At 41.6% G+C, this 17,051-nt stretch overlaps 1 protein-coding gene and 1 pseudogene across 1 annotated transcript; both read right to left on the bottom strand.

The window, feature by feature from the left end:
• Window positions 1-1,561: 1,561 nt before the first annotated feature.
• LOC138847895 (zinc finger protein 286A) lies at window positions 1,562-4,067 on the bottom strand. The gene has a single exon (XM_070067666.2). The coding sequence runs from the start codon at window positions 4,065-4,067 to the stop codon at window positions 2,823-2,825; it is 1,245 nt and encodes a 414-aa protein (XP_069923767.2). The 3' UTR covers window positions 1,562-2,822.
• Window positions 4,068-8,839: 4,772 nt separating this feature from the next.
• LOC138847894 (ras GTPase-activating protein 4 pseudogene) lies at window positions 8,840-11,172 on the bottom strand (annotated as a pseudogene).
• Between the last annotated feature and the right edge of the window lie 5,879 nt (window positions 11,173-17,051).

Here is a 17,051-nt window from a genome sequence, read left to right as displayed (position 1 = left end):
ATTGGGAGCACTGCTCACATAAGTGGAAGGGGGGCTCCTCATGCTACTGTGCCAGATCCTTTAGATGCACCGTCCTATTTAATCTCATGACAACCTTATGAGAAAGGGATGATTTATTTCCATTTTACGAATAAAGAAACTGAGACTCAGGATAAGTTGCCTCCTAAGGTCACACAATTGCTAACTGGGGTTGGTAGATTTTAAGCTCAACTTTCAAACACCCATGTTGGGCGTGCATATTTTTGTTAGTTTAAATGTGGCCCCCAAATGAATTTCTTTTCACTGAACCATATGGTATATTTAAAACATTTTCACAGCTTCAATTCTCTCCACAACACATGGTAACATCCTAAGTTAGGAACATTTTGATGCATTTCCCATCTCTTTTATTTTCCTTTCACACAAACTCACACGGTTGTGTAATCTTAACAATAAACTAGAGGGACAGGGCTACTGTTATGGAGTAGTAACAACTCAGTGTTCATCTGCATTGCTCTGCTTACCAGTCTGGTACATGGAGATAACTTCAATGGCTTTCGTCCCTAGTGAAGGATTACTTCACCGTCACTACAACTTCTCCAATTTCTCTATTTTATCTGTCTCTACCTCACTTCTTGACAGATGCTCTAGCATAGGAGCAGCATTTTCTGTAGAGCCAGATAGTAAATATTTTAGGGACATACAATCGGCTGTTGACTGAATGTCCAAAATCCATACCCTGAAACCCAGTCAATACCTATGTGATGGTCTTTGTAGGTGGGGCCCTTGTGAATGAGATTAGTGTCCTTATAAGATGGGCCCCATTCTACCTAGTGAGGACACAGTGCAAGGGTGCCTCCCTACCAGGAAGTAGGCCTTCATCAGACCCCAAATCTGCGAATGCCTTGATCTTGGGACCTCTTAACTTCCAGAACTATGAGAACTATATCTCGGCTGCTTATAAGCTACCCAGTTTTATTTTGTTAAAGTAGTCAGAAGATACAATTTCTGTTGCAGCTACTCGATTTTGCCACTGCAAGGAAAGGCAACCAAAGACAACATGTAAAGGAATGTGTGGCTGAGTTTCAATAAAATTTTATTTAGAGAAATTGACTGTAGGCCCAGGTTGATCTATGGGTCTGGGCTACAGCTATCTGCTCAAAACTATTAATATTGAATATTAAGGAGGTGAAAGAATTCCTTTTCCTATATTGTGATGAGTCAGCCATTATCCTACCCAAACCCTTCAGACCCAAGTCTTCCCTCCCAACTCAATCTCCTTCAATGTTTTTTGTTCATTCTACAATCTCTTTGTCAAGAGCCCTTTTGTTCTCATTGCCATCATTGCTAGATTTATATTCCATGCATCCCTAATGATAGTGCTCTTCACTATCCCTACTTCTTTAAACTATCTCCCTACTTTTCTTCCATCATAAAATTAAGTTCCACTGAGAGGGAACTAGGTAACTGGGATAATGTGGAAGGGACAAGCGTACAGGCTGATTGATAATTGATCATGAAGGATAGGAGTTAGGAGAGAAGAAAGTAGAAATCTGTATTTTTCTATCATTTTACATAATTTTCTTTATACAGAACATATATATAATAAAAATGGCATTTACATAGTGTTTTACTAGTTATTTGACCTTTTGCTTTTGTGTTTCCAATCCCACCACTGGTCTTGGTCACCCTTGTAACTTATGCTAACATATCACTGTGATTTCATGCCTTGTCCATCTTTAGAACTCTGAGATAAAGACCAACCAACACATGGAGAACAACAATAACAACAACAGGGTAAAAATTAAGGACAGAAAAACTGCTTTTCAGCTGCTTATCTCAGTGAGTTGCTCAGGACTGTCCTGTGACTATTTTCCATACCTGACAGGAATGCAGGAGCTGCTGTCTCACAGTTGCTTCAGTTCTTCTTGACTGGAACCTTAAGTATAATAACACATTGATCCAATCCACCAGCTTTCCAAACCCTCAATAGCCATGGGGTCTTTTCTCAAAGTGACACAGCACAATGTACACAATGCTAAATAACGTGGAGAAACAATGTTTCCTGGATATTTGTGGACATTAGAAAACCAAGGATTATTCAATGCCAAGGATAAACAAAGAGGGGCTTGATCAACACTTAAGATTCTGACCAACTCTGTCTTTCAGGCTAACTCCAGGAAAAAGTAGAAAATGAAGGTACATTTCTATAGACAGGGATAACAGTGCCTCAATCTATAATCAATATAACTCATATGACCATAGCTCAGAACCTGCTGTAAATACTTTGTTTATATTCATAAAAGTAGATAGCAACTTTTGGGAGATAGGAAGGAAATCCAAAAAACTTTCAACTCTTAGCTTATTTAGCTTTTTTGGATAATAGAAATTACATTTTCTGGAGAAATGATACCACCTGCATATCTGGATCTCTATTTTGGATTCAAAGAATAATAACTTGGTGAACTCTTCATGATAAGGATCTACTATAAGCTATCAACCTAACCTATCAAGTAAGAATTTCCTTTCCAAAGTGAGAAACTACAATAGGGCTCCAATATGACCAGGAGAAGGGAAAACAATTTCATAATTTATAATGCTACCTTCTCTGGGATTGCATGAATTTCCTTGGATGGGTATTTGAGAGGTTGAAGATTAAAATTTTGAGATTTCTGGTCAGAAGTTTTAATAAGCAAATCAATGGACATAAGGACCATCCTGTCTGTGGCTCAAAACTATGTATTATGTGAGTGAAATTAGATGTTTATATAAAATTAGTCCTCAAGTGCATACAATGGTTTACATCTAAACACTCAGGTACTTAACACAGTTATAAACCCAACTTACATTATTTCACATTCAGGGATGTTCCAGGGTTGTTCTTCATTGTGAATTCTTTGATGTCTGCTGAGGGATGAACTACACTTAAAGCTTTTCCCACATTCATTACCTCTAAAGGGCTTCTCTCCAGTGTGAGTTCTCTGGTGTTGAATAGGAGCTGATGAATGAATGAAGGCTTTTCCGCACTCTCTACATTCACAGGGTTTCTTTCCAATACGAATTCTTTGATGTTCAGCAAAATTTGAGCTCCTACTAAAGGTTTTGCCACATTCACTACACTCATAGGGTTTCTCTCCAGTATGAGTTCTCTGATGCTGAACAAGATGTGTGCTTTGACTAAAAGTTTTTCCACATTTGCTACATTCATATGGCTTTTCCCTGGTATGAACCCTCTGGTGCTTAGTAAGGGATGAACAGTGGCTAAAGGCTTTCCCACATTCTTGACATTTATAGGGTTTCTCTCCAGTATGAGTTCTTTGATGTTTAATGAGTGCTGATAAATGAAGGAACACTTTATCACATTCATTACACTCATAGGGCTTAACTCCAGTATGAATCAACTGAGGTTGCACAAGATGTGTACTTCGGTTAAAACCCTTCCCACATTCGCTGTACTCATAAGGTCTTTCTCCAATGTGAATTCTCTGATGAACTGGAAGGGACAAGCTTTCTGTGAAGGTTTTCTTGCATTCGTTGCACTCAAAGAGAATTCTAGTATGAGTTCTCTGATGCTTTGTTAAATTAGCTCTGTGGCTAAAAGATTCCCCACATTCACTGCAGGTGTAAGGTTTCTCTCCAGTGTGGACTCTCTGGTGTCGAATAAGTACTGAATGGTAAGTGAAGGGTCCACCACAATCATTGCACTGATGAGGCTTTTTCTCTTTAAAAGTTCTCTGCTTTTTCATTAAGCTCAACTTCTGTTTCAATCTTTTATCAAGTGTATGAAAGGAAAAGGATCCTCTGGGAACTCTGTCTTGAGTGGCAAGAACAGACTTCTGACTGTAGTTCTCCCAGTAAACGTCATGTTCATGATCTGTTTCTTCAGGTAATGAATTCATGTGGGTGAACGTTTCTCTCAAGTGTCTCTCCTGACTTCCTTGCATATTCTCTAACCAACTGTCACATTCAAGAGCTGTTTCCAAGCCATTATTCTTTGTCAGTCTCTCTATTATTGCAACCTGGCAGGAATCTTCTTTGGAAAAATCTTGCACTGAAGTTGAATCCTTGCTCTTGGGTCTTGTCTCCATGTCTGAAAAACATTGGAAATGCAAATCCCCTTCATTTTATGTGCTCAACAGAAAGGCAATTCTGTAATAGGTAAAAGTTAATGAAGGTGAAAGGCATGCCTTCATGGAGTAAGTGGATCTGACTCATCAGATGATTTGTAAAGAGAAGCAAATGGAGGGAAACAAATACTCAGTATATGCAGAGAAAATGAGTATACTCCATCCAGTAGAGTCCCAAGAGGGAAAAGACATCCAGAAATATAGGTAAATGCGGGTTATGTATGAAGCAATATATCCACTTATGAGCAGACAATGAGTACATCAGGTCAGATGGGAGAAGTAACTTTTTATACAACACACATTGCTACAACAAATATCCAGGCAATTATCTCAGTATATAGTTATGACTTCTAAGTTCTCAGTTTTCCAATCTTGCCACATCCAAATATAAAACCCACTGCCAGTTTAATCTTCCTAACAATGCTTTTCTACTAAGCCCCTCATCATTTGAGCCATCACCTGCTGCCACCCCTCTAGCAGGAAGCTGGGATTAGGAGCACAGCTAGGATCTGAATCCAGGCTCTCTGATACAGGATGCAGGTGTCTTCACCACTAGGCCAAATGGCTGTCCTTGTATCTAATCTTTAATCAATTACCTCCTGCTTTATTAGAGAGTCTTAGAGCAGAAAAGTCATAATTTTCTTTTTTTTTTTCTTTTTTGACAGGCAGAGTGGACAGTGAGAGAGAGAGACAGTAAGGTCTTCCTTTGCCATTGGTTCACCCTCCAATGGCCGCCGCAGCCGGCATGCTATGGCTGGTGCACCATGCTGATCCGATGGCAGGATCCAGGTACTTATCCTAGTCTCCCAGGGGTGCAGGGCCCAAGTACTCAGACCATCCTCCACTGCACTCCCTGGCCACAGCAGACAGCTGGCCTGGAAGAGGGGCAACCTGGACAGAATCCGGCGCCCCAACTGGGACTAGAAGCCAGTGTGCCGGCGCAGCAAGGCGGAGGATTAGCCTAGTGAGCCACGGCGCCGGCCCAAAAGTCCTAATTTTATCTGACAAGGATTGTAAATGTAAAACACTTCTCCCTTTTCCAACTATCTATCTAGGTAATAATGGATTTTCTTCATACACTTAAACTAGAACAGCATATCACAGGTGCTGGCACTGTGACACAATGGGTTAGGATGCGGCCTGTGATGCCAGCTTATCATATCTGAGTGCTGGTTAGGATCCCAGTTGCTCAGCTTCCAATCCAGCTCCCAGCTAATGTGCTTGGGATAGCAGTGGAGGGTAGCTCAAGTACTTGGGCCCCTGACACCCAAGTGGGAAACCTAGATAGAACTCCCGGCTTCTGGTTTCAGCCTGGACTAGCTACAGCCATTGTGACCATCTGTGCAGTTAAAGCAACAGATGGAAGATCTCCCTCCCCTTCTCCTCCTTCAAATAAATAAATCTTTAAAAAACAAACATAAAAAAACAACATATCACAAAAAAACTGCATTCAGAAGCAACTATCAGAATAATTATCTTTGATGAAGCCATATTTTGGAGAGATTTGCAGAAATGTGAAAAAAAAAAAAAAGAAATCCTGTATAGGTATTGATTTGAGTCCCGGCTGCTCCACTTCTGATCCAGCTCCCTGCTAATGAACCTGTGAAAGTAGCAGAGGATGGCCCAAGTCCTTGGGCCTCTGTACTCACATGGGAGACCTGGAAGAAGCTCCAGGCTCCTGGCTTTGGACAGGGCCAGCCCCGGTCATTATGGACATTTGGGAAGTAAACTAACAGATGTAAGATCTCTCTCTTTCTCTGTAACTCTGCCCTCCAATAAAATAAATCTTTTTAAAAAAATCAAGAAAACTATAAAAATCCACCACTCTTAGGTAACATATTTTTGTTTATGAAGTCTTCTTTATAAAAATTGTAATGCAGCAGAGGGTAATGGGTTTATAATTATTTTAAAATTAATAGCTCATTTTTGCTCAGTCTTAATTTTTTTAAATAATTCCTCCTTTTTTGATTTATTTATTTACTTGAGAGGCATAACTACAGACAGAGAGAGGGAGAGACAGAGAGAGCAAGTTATCTTCCATTCACTGGTTCACTCCCCAAATGGCTGCAATGGCTGGAGCTGGGCCAGGCTGAAATCAGGAGCCAGAAGTTACATCCTGATCACGCACGTGGGTGCAGGGGCCCAAGCAGTTGCGCCATCCTCCACTGCCATCCCAGGCCATAGCAGAGAGCTGGATCAGAAGTAGAGCAGCCAGGACTAGAACCAGTGGCCATATGAGATGCAGTCACCGCACGTGGATGCTTAACCTACTGTGCCACAAAGCTGGCCCCTCAGTTATAATTTCTAATGTGGTAAATTTTGGTAGATATCACCTGTATGGACAAAAGCTCTTTACAGTCTTCAATAATTTTTAGTTACACTAGGTCTTTGGATGCGAAAACATTCAAGAGCTGCTAAGACACAGCCTGGAGAAGGAGGGAAAACAGGTGAGATAAAAATGTCGAAGTGAGTAAAAGCAGAGTTTTACAAGATTTTGTCAACCTCAAGGATTCTGGTCATTAAGCCAAAGGGTGTGAGAATCCCTGAAGTGTTTGGAGCAAAGGGATAACTTGATTTGACTTGATTTTGAAAACATCACTCTCAGTACGATGTAGAGAATGGAGTGCATGGGGCAAAGGCAGAATTGGGAGATTTATCATAACCGTTCAGGCAAACAACAGGCATGTGGGTGTTAACAGTGCATGAGTATTCGCTAATTACAGTAAAATGTAATTAAGTAAATGTGTTCATGCATAAAGGAGAGGAGGAAATGTAAAAACTGTCCACAGAGTTCTGGCATGTACAATTTGATGAGGCAGGGAGTATCTAGGAAAGAAGCTGCCTCCTCTCTCTGGCCCTCAACATGGGAAGATGTAAGTCAGCCTAAACCTGTTTGTAGCCAGTGCTCGAGGAAAAGTGTGCTTGAGAGCAAAACCCACGGAGAAAAAGAAAGCTTTGGGAAATAAAGCTTTGGGAAATGAAGAGAACAGGTTTTAATGTTATTTCTTGGGCCCCACATCTGGCCAGACCTCAATTTTTCAATAACATTTTAGTCAATAAATACCTCTCTTTGCTTAAGCCAGTTTTTTTCCATCAGCTCCAACCGACTAATAAAGTCTTCAAGACTAATGTAAGGTGGCTGAGAAGCCAATGGAAGACAGCAAGTATATAAAGGACTGCAAAGTCACTTGTATACACACTGCCAATGTCTAATAATTACTGTGTATGCCCTGAATCATAGTGGCCGAGAGAAAGGCGGAGGAATCTTTGGGTTGTGGCACTCCACACACAACAGGGACAGCTCCCTTTCTCCTCCCCAGCTCCTTCAAATAAAACTTTTCAGAACATATAAACTTGAAAGATAAACACAATGATCACCCATATGGTATGACTACCACCTAAATTCAGCAATTTAAAAAAATATATATTTATTTAAAAGGCAGAGCAATAGGGAGAATGAGAGAGAGGACGAGGGAGTGGAGGGGAGAGAGAGTGAGAGCGAGAGAGATCGATCCTCCATTCACTGGTTAACTCCTGAAATGTCTACAACAGCCAATGCTGAGCCAGGAATTCTATCCAGGTCTCCCATGTCGGTGGCAGTGGCCCAAGCACCATCAGCAGGAAGCTGGACCAGAAGTGGAGCAGCCAGGACTCAAACTAGCACTCGGATACGTGATGCTCATGTCAGAAGTGGAAGCTTAATCCACTGTGTCATAATGTTAGCCCCAACAATTCTTAATATTAGCTATTCTGGCCCTTTGTGGGGAAGGGTGATAACTTAAAAGTTGCAGACAACAATGAATATGGATGGAAAAGAGAGGTACCATGGGTAAGTAGGAGACATTTTCTACTGAGCCCTTTGTAATCTAGAACTGAGCTCTCTCTAGAGTGGCTCTAGTGTCACAAAGGAATGCACCTGTACTTTGAGAAGTAAGGTGGGATTTCCGCAACCATTAGCGCTCACACTCACCTGGGACCCGGCTGTGAGGCGCAGAGCTGCCACTTCACCTTCGTCTGCACTCCTTTGAGAGCTAAGGGCAAGGAAGCAGTAATGATGTGGCCTCCGCCGCTCTTGTCCTCAGAACTGCAAGTCTAAAAATCCTGCTTCCACACAAACTGTGCTCCCTACAAACACTGAGACTGAGGGGAGCCCAAGTCAACCCACTGCCTCGCAAGACCATGGACAGTGTCTGTGAATATTGCTACTTGATGTTTATATTTGAACACATTCTAGAAGGTGGCACTCTCAGATCCAGAAATTAGAATACATCAGTTCCTTTTGTTGGAGAAGTAGGCTCCATGGCCCTCTAAAATTATCCCACATGCTTATTTAAAATGTAGACTGCTGGAGCCGGCACTGTGGCAGATTAAGTAAAGCCACCACCTGCAGTGCCGGCATCCCAGTTGGACACCAGTTTGAGTCCTGACTGCTCAACTTCCAATCCAGCTCTCTGCTATGGCCTGGGAAAGCAGTAGAGATGGCCTAAGTCTTTGGGCCCCTGAACCCACATGGACACCTGGAGGAAGCTCCTGACTCCTGGCTTCCAATTGGTGCAGCTCCAGCTGTTGCACCCACTTTGGGGGGGGGGTGAACCAATGGATGGAAGACCTCTCTCTCTCTGCCTTTACCTCCCTGTAACTCTGCCTTTCAAAGAAATAAATCTTTTTTTTTTTTTGACAGGCAGAGTGGACAGTGAGAGGAGAGAGAGAGACAGAGAGAAAGGTCTTCCTTTGCCATTGGTTCACCCTCCAATGGCCGCCGCGGCCGGCGCGCTGCGGCCGGCGCACCGCGCTGATCCGATGGCAGGAGCCAGGTGCTTCTCCTGGTCTCCCATGGGGTGCAGGGCCCAAGTACTTGGGCCATCCTCCACTGCACTCCCTAGCCACAGCAGAGAGCTGGCCTGGAAGAGGGGCAACCGGGACAGAATCCGGCGCCCCAACCGGGACTAGAACCCGGTGTGCCGGCGCCACTAGGCGGAGGATTAGCCTAGTTAGCCGCGGCGCCGGCCAAATCTTGGGAAATATATCAATTCCTATACAGTAAAATGACTGATTCAGCCATAGATAAATGTTGCCAGGGACATGGAGAGCATGGAGCCTTCATAAACTTCCAGGGGAGCCACTATGGACAGTAATGCGGCAGTTTCTCAGCATGTCCTACATGGGACTGTGTATTGCCAAAGTAGTTTATCTCCCAGGTATGCCACTAAAAGATACAAAATCCACATGTCCATAAAGGCTCACTGGAGCAGTATTCATGAAAGCCAAATATGAAAGCAACCCAAATACTACTGTGTAAGAAAAACAGTGGCAGTATGGCTTTTATAAATGCATACTATTTGGCAATACACATCAATTAAGAAATAAAAGACCACAAAAATAATGAAAGACAAAATATTTTAAGAAAGAGAGGAAATCAGAAGCAAAACCCCACACACTGTAGCATATCCAAAAGAACGGCCAATCTCTGGAGACAGAGTTTAGATTAATGCCTGTCTGGGGCTACTGGTGGATGAGGAGTTATTGTAAATAGTATGAAGAATTTGGTGATTAATGAAAATGCATTAGACTGTGCTTATGATCATAGAACTCCAAAAATCTGACAAAGCATGGGATAGTCACTTGAAACATCATGGCTGGGCAGAGAGGCTCCTGACTTTGGGCTTCACAGAAGAAACTGAAGACAAACAAATATGACAAGGTTTCACATACTCTGCTCATTTGGTTCAAAAATATTTAAGGCCATAAACACAAGGGGTCCTTACTGTTCAATGGGCAATATTTAGTATGAAAGAACTATGCATTTAGGAAATTTTTGCACCAAAATTAACAACACTTAATTCCATATTTCTTTTTAGATATTGCAGACAGCTCCCGACACTTCTCCCGTGGTGCAGGCCCCACCCCCGCAGGTGCCGGGAGAGGAGCTGGGCCTCCAGGTCGTGGTGCAGAGGGTCACTGCACTCCCGCAGGGTCCCCCGCGCCCGTGTCCTGTCGCAGCCCCCACCTGACTTGTCCCTCTGGTGGCCACAGCTCCGCTTGTGCCCGCGGAAGATGCCGGGCTGGCAGGAGTCCAGCAGGCCGGGTTGTTGGCGCTCACTTCCGCAGCGCCCCCAGCCACTGGCTCAGCTCATACACACACTTGCACTGCAGCCGGGCGGTCTGGGGCCGCCTGCGTCCTCTGTCCAGATGACCCGCATGACCCGGGAGCTGCCGAAGCTCTTCTCCTCCCCCTTTTCGGCCGCCTGGATGTGGGCCAGCTTGACGAGGGCGCTGTTCCTGGAGCCGGGCGTCTGGGCGAGGCTGAGGGCCTCGCTGGAGAGGGAGACGCGGAGCTTCTTGAAGGAGGCGGCCAGGGTGCCCTCGGCCTTGGTCCTGTGGAGGAAGAGCGGCCCCTCCTTCAGCGGCAGCGCCTGCAAGCTCAGAGCCGGCTGCAGGTGCAGCTCCTTCTCCTCCTTCTCCTCCTCCTCGATGTCCCGAGCTTGGTGACGAAGTCCTTCAGCGGCGCCACGCCCGGCGCACTGTGGGCTGCAGAGGCTCCATCCACGCCTCCTTGGCCCTGGGCGCCAGCGTGTCCATGCTGCCCGCGTTCTGAACGGCCTGGGCCAGCAGGAGCAGGGTGCGACCGGTTCGGGCGTCTGTGTGCCGCTCCCGCAGGGGGAAGAGCTTGGGCGACTGATGGCCGGAGAAGAAGCGCAGACACAGGAAGCTGGTGAGGGCAACAAGGGAGCAGCAGGTTCTCCTGCTGGGTGCTGGGGAAGCGCTCGCGCACACCCTGGAGAGCGGGGGAAGGTGGCGCGGCCACGGCGGGGCATGCGCGAACCGAGCGACAGCGTGCGCTCAGCAGCGCCCTCAGGTGGGCACGCAGCATCTGTGCACCCTGCTCCAGCACCTCAGACTCAGGACGGTGCACCCCGGAGCACCTTTATGTCCTTAACTTCCACCTTGCTGGGGTCCAGCTCCACGTACTTCTCTTCAAACACCCTGTCAAGGATGGGGCGCAGCACGGCGTGCAGATACCGCACCCCGCCACCTTCAGAAAAGACTCCATGGAGTTTGAGGCCAGAGAGTGGCTGCGAAAGAGGGTGTTGGCCTCGCTGGTGCGGCTCAGCTCCAGCTGGAACAGCAGGCCCAGGAATTCCATATATTGTAATTCCATATGCACTTAAAGAAATACTTCATTTTTCTTATGTGAAAAAATTTTAAAAATGTATTTAGCATCAATTTAAGATAAAGTGTTACCTCCTAAGTGCTCCACTTAGTGATTTAATGTACAGTAATACTCTCCAAATGGGGTCAACTTCAAGAGCAACATGTAGAAACAAGGAAAATACACTACTAATAAATAACTTTATGCCAAACTTTCTAACAAGGCAAAAGAGAAAAGAAAGTGTTACTTTTATCATATGCAGAAATAAATAAACCTGGTTTGATCATCATTGCTATTTTCAAGATTCTGTGTCACTAAAATCTGTTTTGGAAGGTGTCACTATGAGAAAAAGCTTTTGTATTGATGACAGTAGATTTTTCAGTGCATAATACACAATTACAAAGCGTTGTATTAAGCATTGCTCCTGTGTTAAACCATTGTCAATCCTCACAGTTCTGTGAAGTAGGCAACATATTAGGCATCTTGTGAAGGAAGTAACTAGGTACAAGAAGGCCAAGTGATTTACCTGAACTCAGACAGCCCACCCTCAGCAGACCCCAAATTCAAATCCAGGACTTCTGGCCAGCAGACAGGTTTTAACATGTACAGTAGATTTTACTTTTAAAACTAATTTGGAAAAGTAATTTTTTAAACCTAGATTTTTACTTTTAAGGGTTTTAAGTAGGAAGACTATATAAGGGGCAGGTATGAGAAATAACATTAGTAACATTTTGGACTTGTTAGGATTTAAATACACAATAGATATCCAAAGAGAGATCTCAAGTAGGCAGTGTGATACACTAATCTGAAATGAAGGAGGGTTCCTGGGCTAGAGATACAAATTTGGAAACCATTAGTACATACACGGTAGTAAAAATCATTAGAAAGAATATCAAAGATTGTACTGAAGAACAAGTCTATGTTTAAAAAGAGGGAAATGAGAAAAAAGCAGGCTGTGATGAATACACTAGAAAGGCAATAGAAAATAGAGCAGAAACCTACCATGACACAATCAAAGCAATATATGACTAAACCACAGGCAGTGTCATATTGAAGGGGATAAGCTGGGAGGAAGTCCACTAAATCTGGAGCCAGTGACGACCATTTCACCATTATTTTCAATATGCTTCTGGAAGTTTTAGCCAGAGACATTAGGTCAGAAAAGCAAATCAAAGTGATACGAATTGGAACGAAAGAAGCACAATTACCCAACTTTGCAGTTGATATGACCCTTTATATAGAGAAACCGAAAGATTCCAATAAAAGACTATTAGAGGGGCAGGTGCTGTGGTGCAGTGTGTTAACGCCCTGGCCTGAGGTGCCGGCATCCCATATGACTGATGGTTCAAGTCCCAGCTGCTCCTCTTCCAATTAAGCTCTCTGCTATTGTCTGGGAAAGAAATGGAAGTTGGCCCAAGTCCTTGTGGGCCCTGCACCCATGTGGGAGACCCGGAAGAAGCTCCTGGCTCCTGGCTTTGGATCGGCACAGCTCTGACCTTTGTGGCCAATTGGGGAATAAACCAGTGGGTGGAAGACTTTCTCTGTCTCTCCCTCTCACTGTAAATCTACTTCACAAAGAAATAAACACAATATTTTATTAAAAAGAGGAAAAAATAAATGACACAAAAATGGGAAAATATCCCATGTGGAAAAATTTTGGAGAAGAGTTTCTGTTCAGAACAATACTACTGACAGGATACATAAAATGACATTGAAGAAATGCCCTCTACTTTTATAGAAATAAGTGTTAACTTGGAGAGAACAAGCTTTGATGGGATCCTGGGATTGGAAGTTACTGGAATGAGTTCAGGAGTAAAGGGAAACAATATTTATGACAGTGAGGAAAGGCAGTATTCTCACAGATATTTTTGCTGAGTGACAATCATACATGATCTAATTTTCCTTTATCTGTGTTCTCTAATCCTTAAATAATAATTATAAATTATATTTGCAACACTTCACAGTTTTTAAGCTGTGAAATGAATATGTAGCACTAAAAGGCAGACAAAGGCCCTAAAGGATACATTTCTAAAGTTAGAGAATAAAAGGACCTCTTGACAATTCCCAAATATGTATTATGTGTACTAGTTGTCATTTTGTTTAGACTTCTAATACCACACAAAGATTGAAAAATCTCAAAGGCTTGGTAAACACCATTTAATCCTATCCTAGTGAAAGATAAAAGCTCTTAATCATATTAAATTTTGAATTGTTAAAAAAAGGAAATGTAGAAAGTAATCTTATTATATATGTAAAGCTTTGAAGCTTTATTTGAGCTCCCTCTTGAGAAACGTGGTGTGGCACACATTGTTGTCTCTAAAATGGGTAGTGACACGCATGCACGGTGTTCTGAGCAGGAAGAGTCACTGCATTAGCAGTCCTTTTGGGCCAAATCCAGCTCCTTGCTATCTTTGTATTTTGTTGGAATACAACCACACCTGTTTACTTACAGTCTATACATATTTTAGGCAACAACAGAGATATTATGGCTCATAAACCATAAAGTATTTACTTTATGACTCTTTATGAAAAGGTTTGCCAGTGCTATGCTTAGATCAAAGATCCTTTGATATGTTTTAATAGGTTTTATCCATCATTCAGAAATGTTTAGAGAGTATGTAACATTGTATGCAATCCCTCAACAATAGTCAACTAATTTGAGTGTCTATCATTTGAGCATTAATGCACTGGGAGCAAAACCCAAAAATCTCAAGATTAGTCATTTTTAGAAACTGATCAGAAAGCCAGAGTAGCATGGGGCTTTTCTTTGCACATCAACAGATATCTCAAATATTATAACTAAATTTTTTAAGATGTGTCATCAAACCAAGGGCTTTAAATATACTGAAATGGTGTAATAATAAGTATAATATATATGTATGCTCATTTTGAAAATGGATGCATACTATATTGTATATGTATGATAATTAATTAATTTATTTATTGGCTATTAGGCTATCTTCCAACTTTATGATATGGCATCATACCTCAGAACTTTAAGGACATTGTTAATACCTGTAATATATGTATGAAATGTTTCAATCAATGTAGGCTATTTATATTACATATATTATCTAATTATGTTATCTGTAATACATTACATATGTCCTTAACATAGATGTGCATATTAATGTATAATATTTCTTGTTATTTCTTGTTTTCTATAGGATATAATTCCTGGGAAGTAGTTACAAAATAATTTTTTTTAAGGAAGAGAAGAATAAGAAGCAAAAGCCCGCACATTGTAACATATCCAGAAAAAAAATGGCCAATCTCTGGAAACAGAGTTTAGATTAATGGCAGTCTGGGGTTAATGGTGGATGAGGAGTTATGGTAAATAATAAGAATAATTTGGGGATTAATAAAAATGCATTTATTTTAGACTGTGCTTATGATTATGGAACTCCAAAAACATGACAAGCAGGAATAGTCACTAAAAACATCATGGCTAGGCAGACCGGTTCCTGACTTTGGGCTTCACAGAAGAAACTGAAGACAAACAAATATGCCAAGGTGGCACATATTTTGCTCAATCTGGTTCAAAAATATATAATACCCTAAACACAAGGGGTCTTTACCATTCAATGGACAATGTTTAGCATGGAAGAACTATGCATTCATTTAAGAAATTTTTGCACCAAAATTAACAACATTTAATTCCGTATTTATTATTTGATATTGCCTAATTCAATTTAATTCCAAATACACTTAAAGAAATACTTCATTTTTCTTATGTGAAACAATTTAAAAGATGCATTTTTCATCAACTTAAGGTAAACTCTGCCTCCTAATTGCTCCACTTAGCATGACAAAATACCAATTCTGTTATTTCCAGATTACATTAGTCTTAATAAACTACTCCAAAGACCATAATATTAGACGTGAAACTAACTTAAATGTTTTAACATCCCTTAACCTTATACACCAAGTAAGATGTTGTTTGGAGTTTATTTCTTGGCATTAATTATACACATATATGGACTACAGAGTGAAATTTTAATTTATACATACAATGTGTACTGATGAATCAGGGTAAACAATTTTCCCTACTTTGACATTACACTTCATTATCAGAGCCTTGGAACACCTTTCTTCTATTTGCTTGTAAAATATAGAAGATTACTGTGGACTATAGTCACCCCACCATTCTATGTAACACTAGGAACTCACTCCTAAAATCTAACTCTGATTTGGTACCAATTACTCCAAGTAGTTTCTACAAATTTCTTAATTAATCAGTTTGAAAAAACAGACACACAGAGAGACAGACAGAGAGGGAAAGATAATACTCCCATCCACGGTTTTATTTCATGGAGGCTGCTCAGCATTGCTAATCAAGACCACAAGGGTTATGACCTCACAGAGGTAAAAATGGCTATTATATAAAAGTAAAAATGATAACAAGTATTGAACCAGATGTGGAGGAAAGGAAATATATAAAATTGCTTGTGGGAATGTAAAATGGAAAACACTATGGTGGTGTCTCAAACAAAATTAAAAATGGAACTAGCAAAAGACAAAGCTTTCCCACTACTGGAAATACATCCAAAGGAACTAGAATCACTATCTAAAAGATAACCGGGGGGTCGGCGCCATGGCGCAGTGGGTTAATCCTGTTGTGTCGGCATCCCATATAGGTCCCGGTCTGGTCCCGGCTGCTCCTCTTCCAATCCAGCTCTTTACTATGGTCTGGGAAACCATAGGAGGATGGCCCAAGTGCTTGGGCCCCTGCACCCGCATGGGAGACTGGGAGGAAGCACCAGGCTCCTGGCTTTGTATCCACACAGCTCTGGCCATAGAGGCCATTTGGGGGGGGGTGAACCAATGAAGGGAAGAGCTTCCTCCCTCTCCCTCTCCCCTCTCCCCTCTCCCTCTCCCCTCTTTCTCTCTCTCTCTCTCCCTCTCACTGTAACTCTACCTCTCCAATAAATAAATAAAATCTTAAAACAAGAGATACATTTCTTCATGTGAGCATTATTCAGAAGACAAGAACAGGATATGAAAATAGCCACACAGTCAGCAGATGAATACAGAAAACGTGATACACACACACCATGAATCACATTCAATACTAAAAAATATGCTCTTTTGTCACAACGTGGATCCAAATGTATGAATGTGGACATCAGAATGCTTGAAGTAAGGCACAGAAAGATAAATACCACACAATCTCACTAACATGAGGAATCTAAGAACATCAAACTTAAGCACAGAACAGAATAGTGGTTACCAGGGGCTGAGGATGAAGGAAATAAGATGGTAATTTAATGACACATATTTGCAGTTAGGAGATAAATTGACTCCTTGAGACCTAACACACAGTGCAGTATATTGAATATAAATACAGTATTAGATGCTCATGATTTGTTAAGCTCTTAAGTATTCTTCTATAAACATATAATCTGAATGATTTGTTAATTTGATTGTCCTATCATTAAATAATATATATGTACAAGAAGACACAAAAAGGTTAAAAATACGATAAAAATGTGAATTTTCCACAAACCTGAAGTCCCCTCACAAAGAAGTTTGTGAAAAATGGGATTACAAGAGAACGTGAATTTTCCATAATCTTTTAAAAGTCCCCTCACATATCAAAATATCAGGTCACAGAATCTGAGTATATACAAATTTTATATGTCAATTATATTCAAATATTCTTGAAAAAGTACCCTATATTAAATTATAAATTATAAATAATTTAGGAATCTAGACTTGTATCTTTGGGATTGGGAAGGTTATCAGGGAACAGAAATAATTTTTAAAGCACTCATAAATGTGACTAGCTAAAATTT

This window comes from Oryctolagus cuniculus, chromosome 17, assembly GCF_051225735.1.
Source record: "Oryctolagus cuniculus isolate XC-2025 breed Fujian yellow rabbit chromosome 17, ASM5122573v1, whole genome shotgun sequence".
In the NCBI taxonomy this organism is placed as follows: domain Eukaryota; kingdom Metazoa; phylum Chordata; class Mammalia; order Lagomorpha; family Leporidae; genus Oryctolagus; species Oryctolagus cuniculus.
The sequence above is the reverse complement of the archived record's forward strand: the minus strand, read 5'-3'. Positions and strand labels throughout refer to the sequence as shown.

Bases quoted from the DNA above. Each gene is read 5' to 3' on its own strand.
- LOC138847895 (XM_070067666.2), bottom strand. From the start codon at position 4,067: ATGGAGACAAGACCCAAGAGCAAGGATTCAACTTCAGTGCAAGATTTT.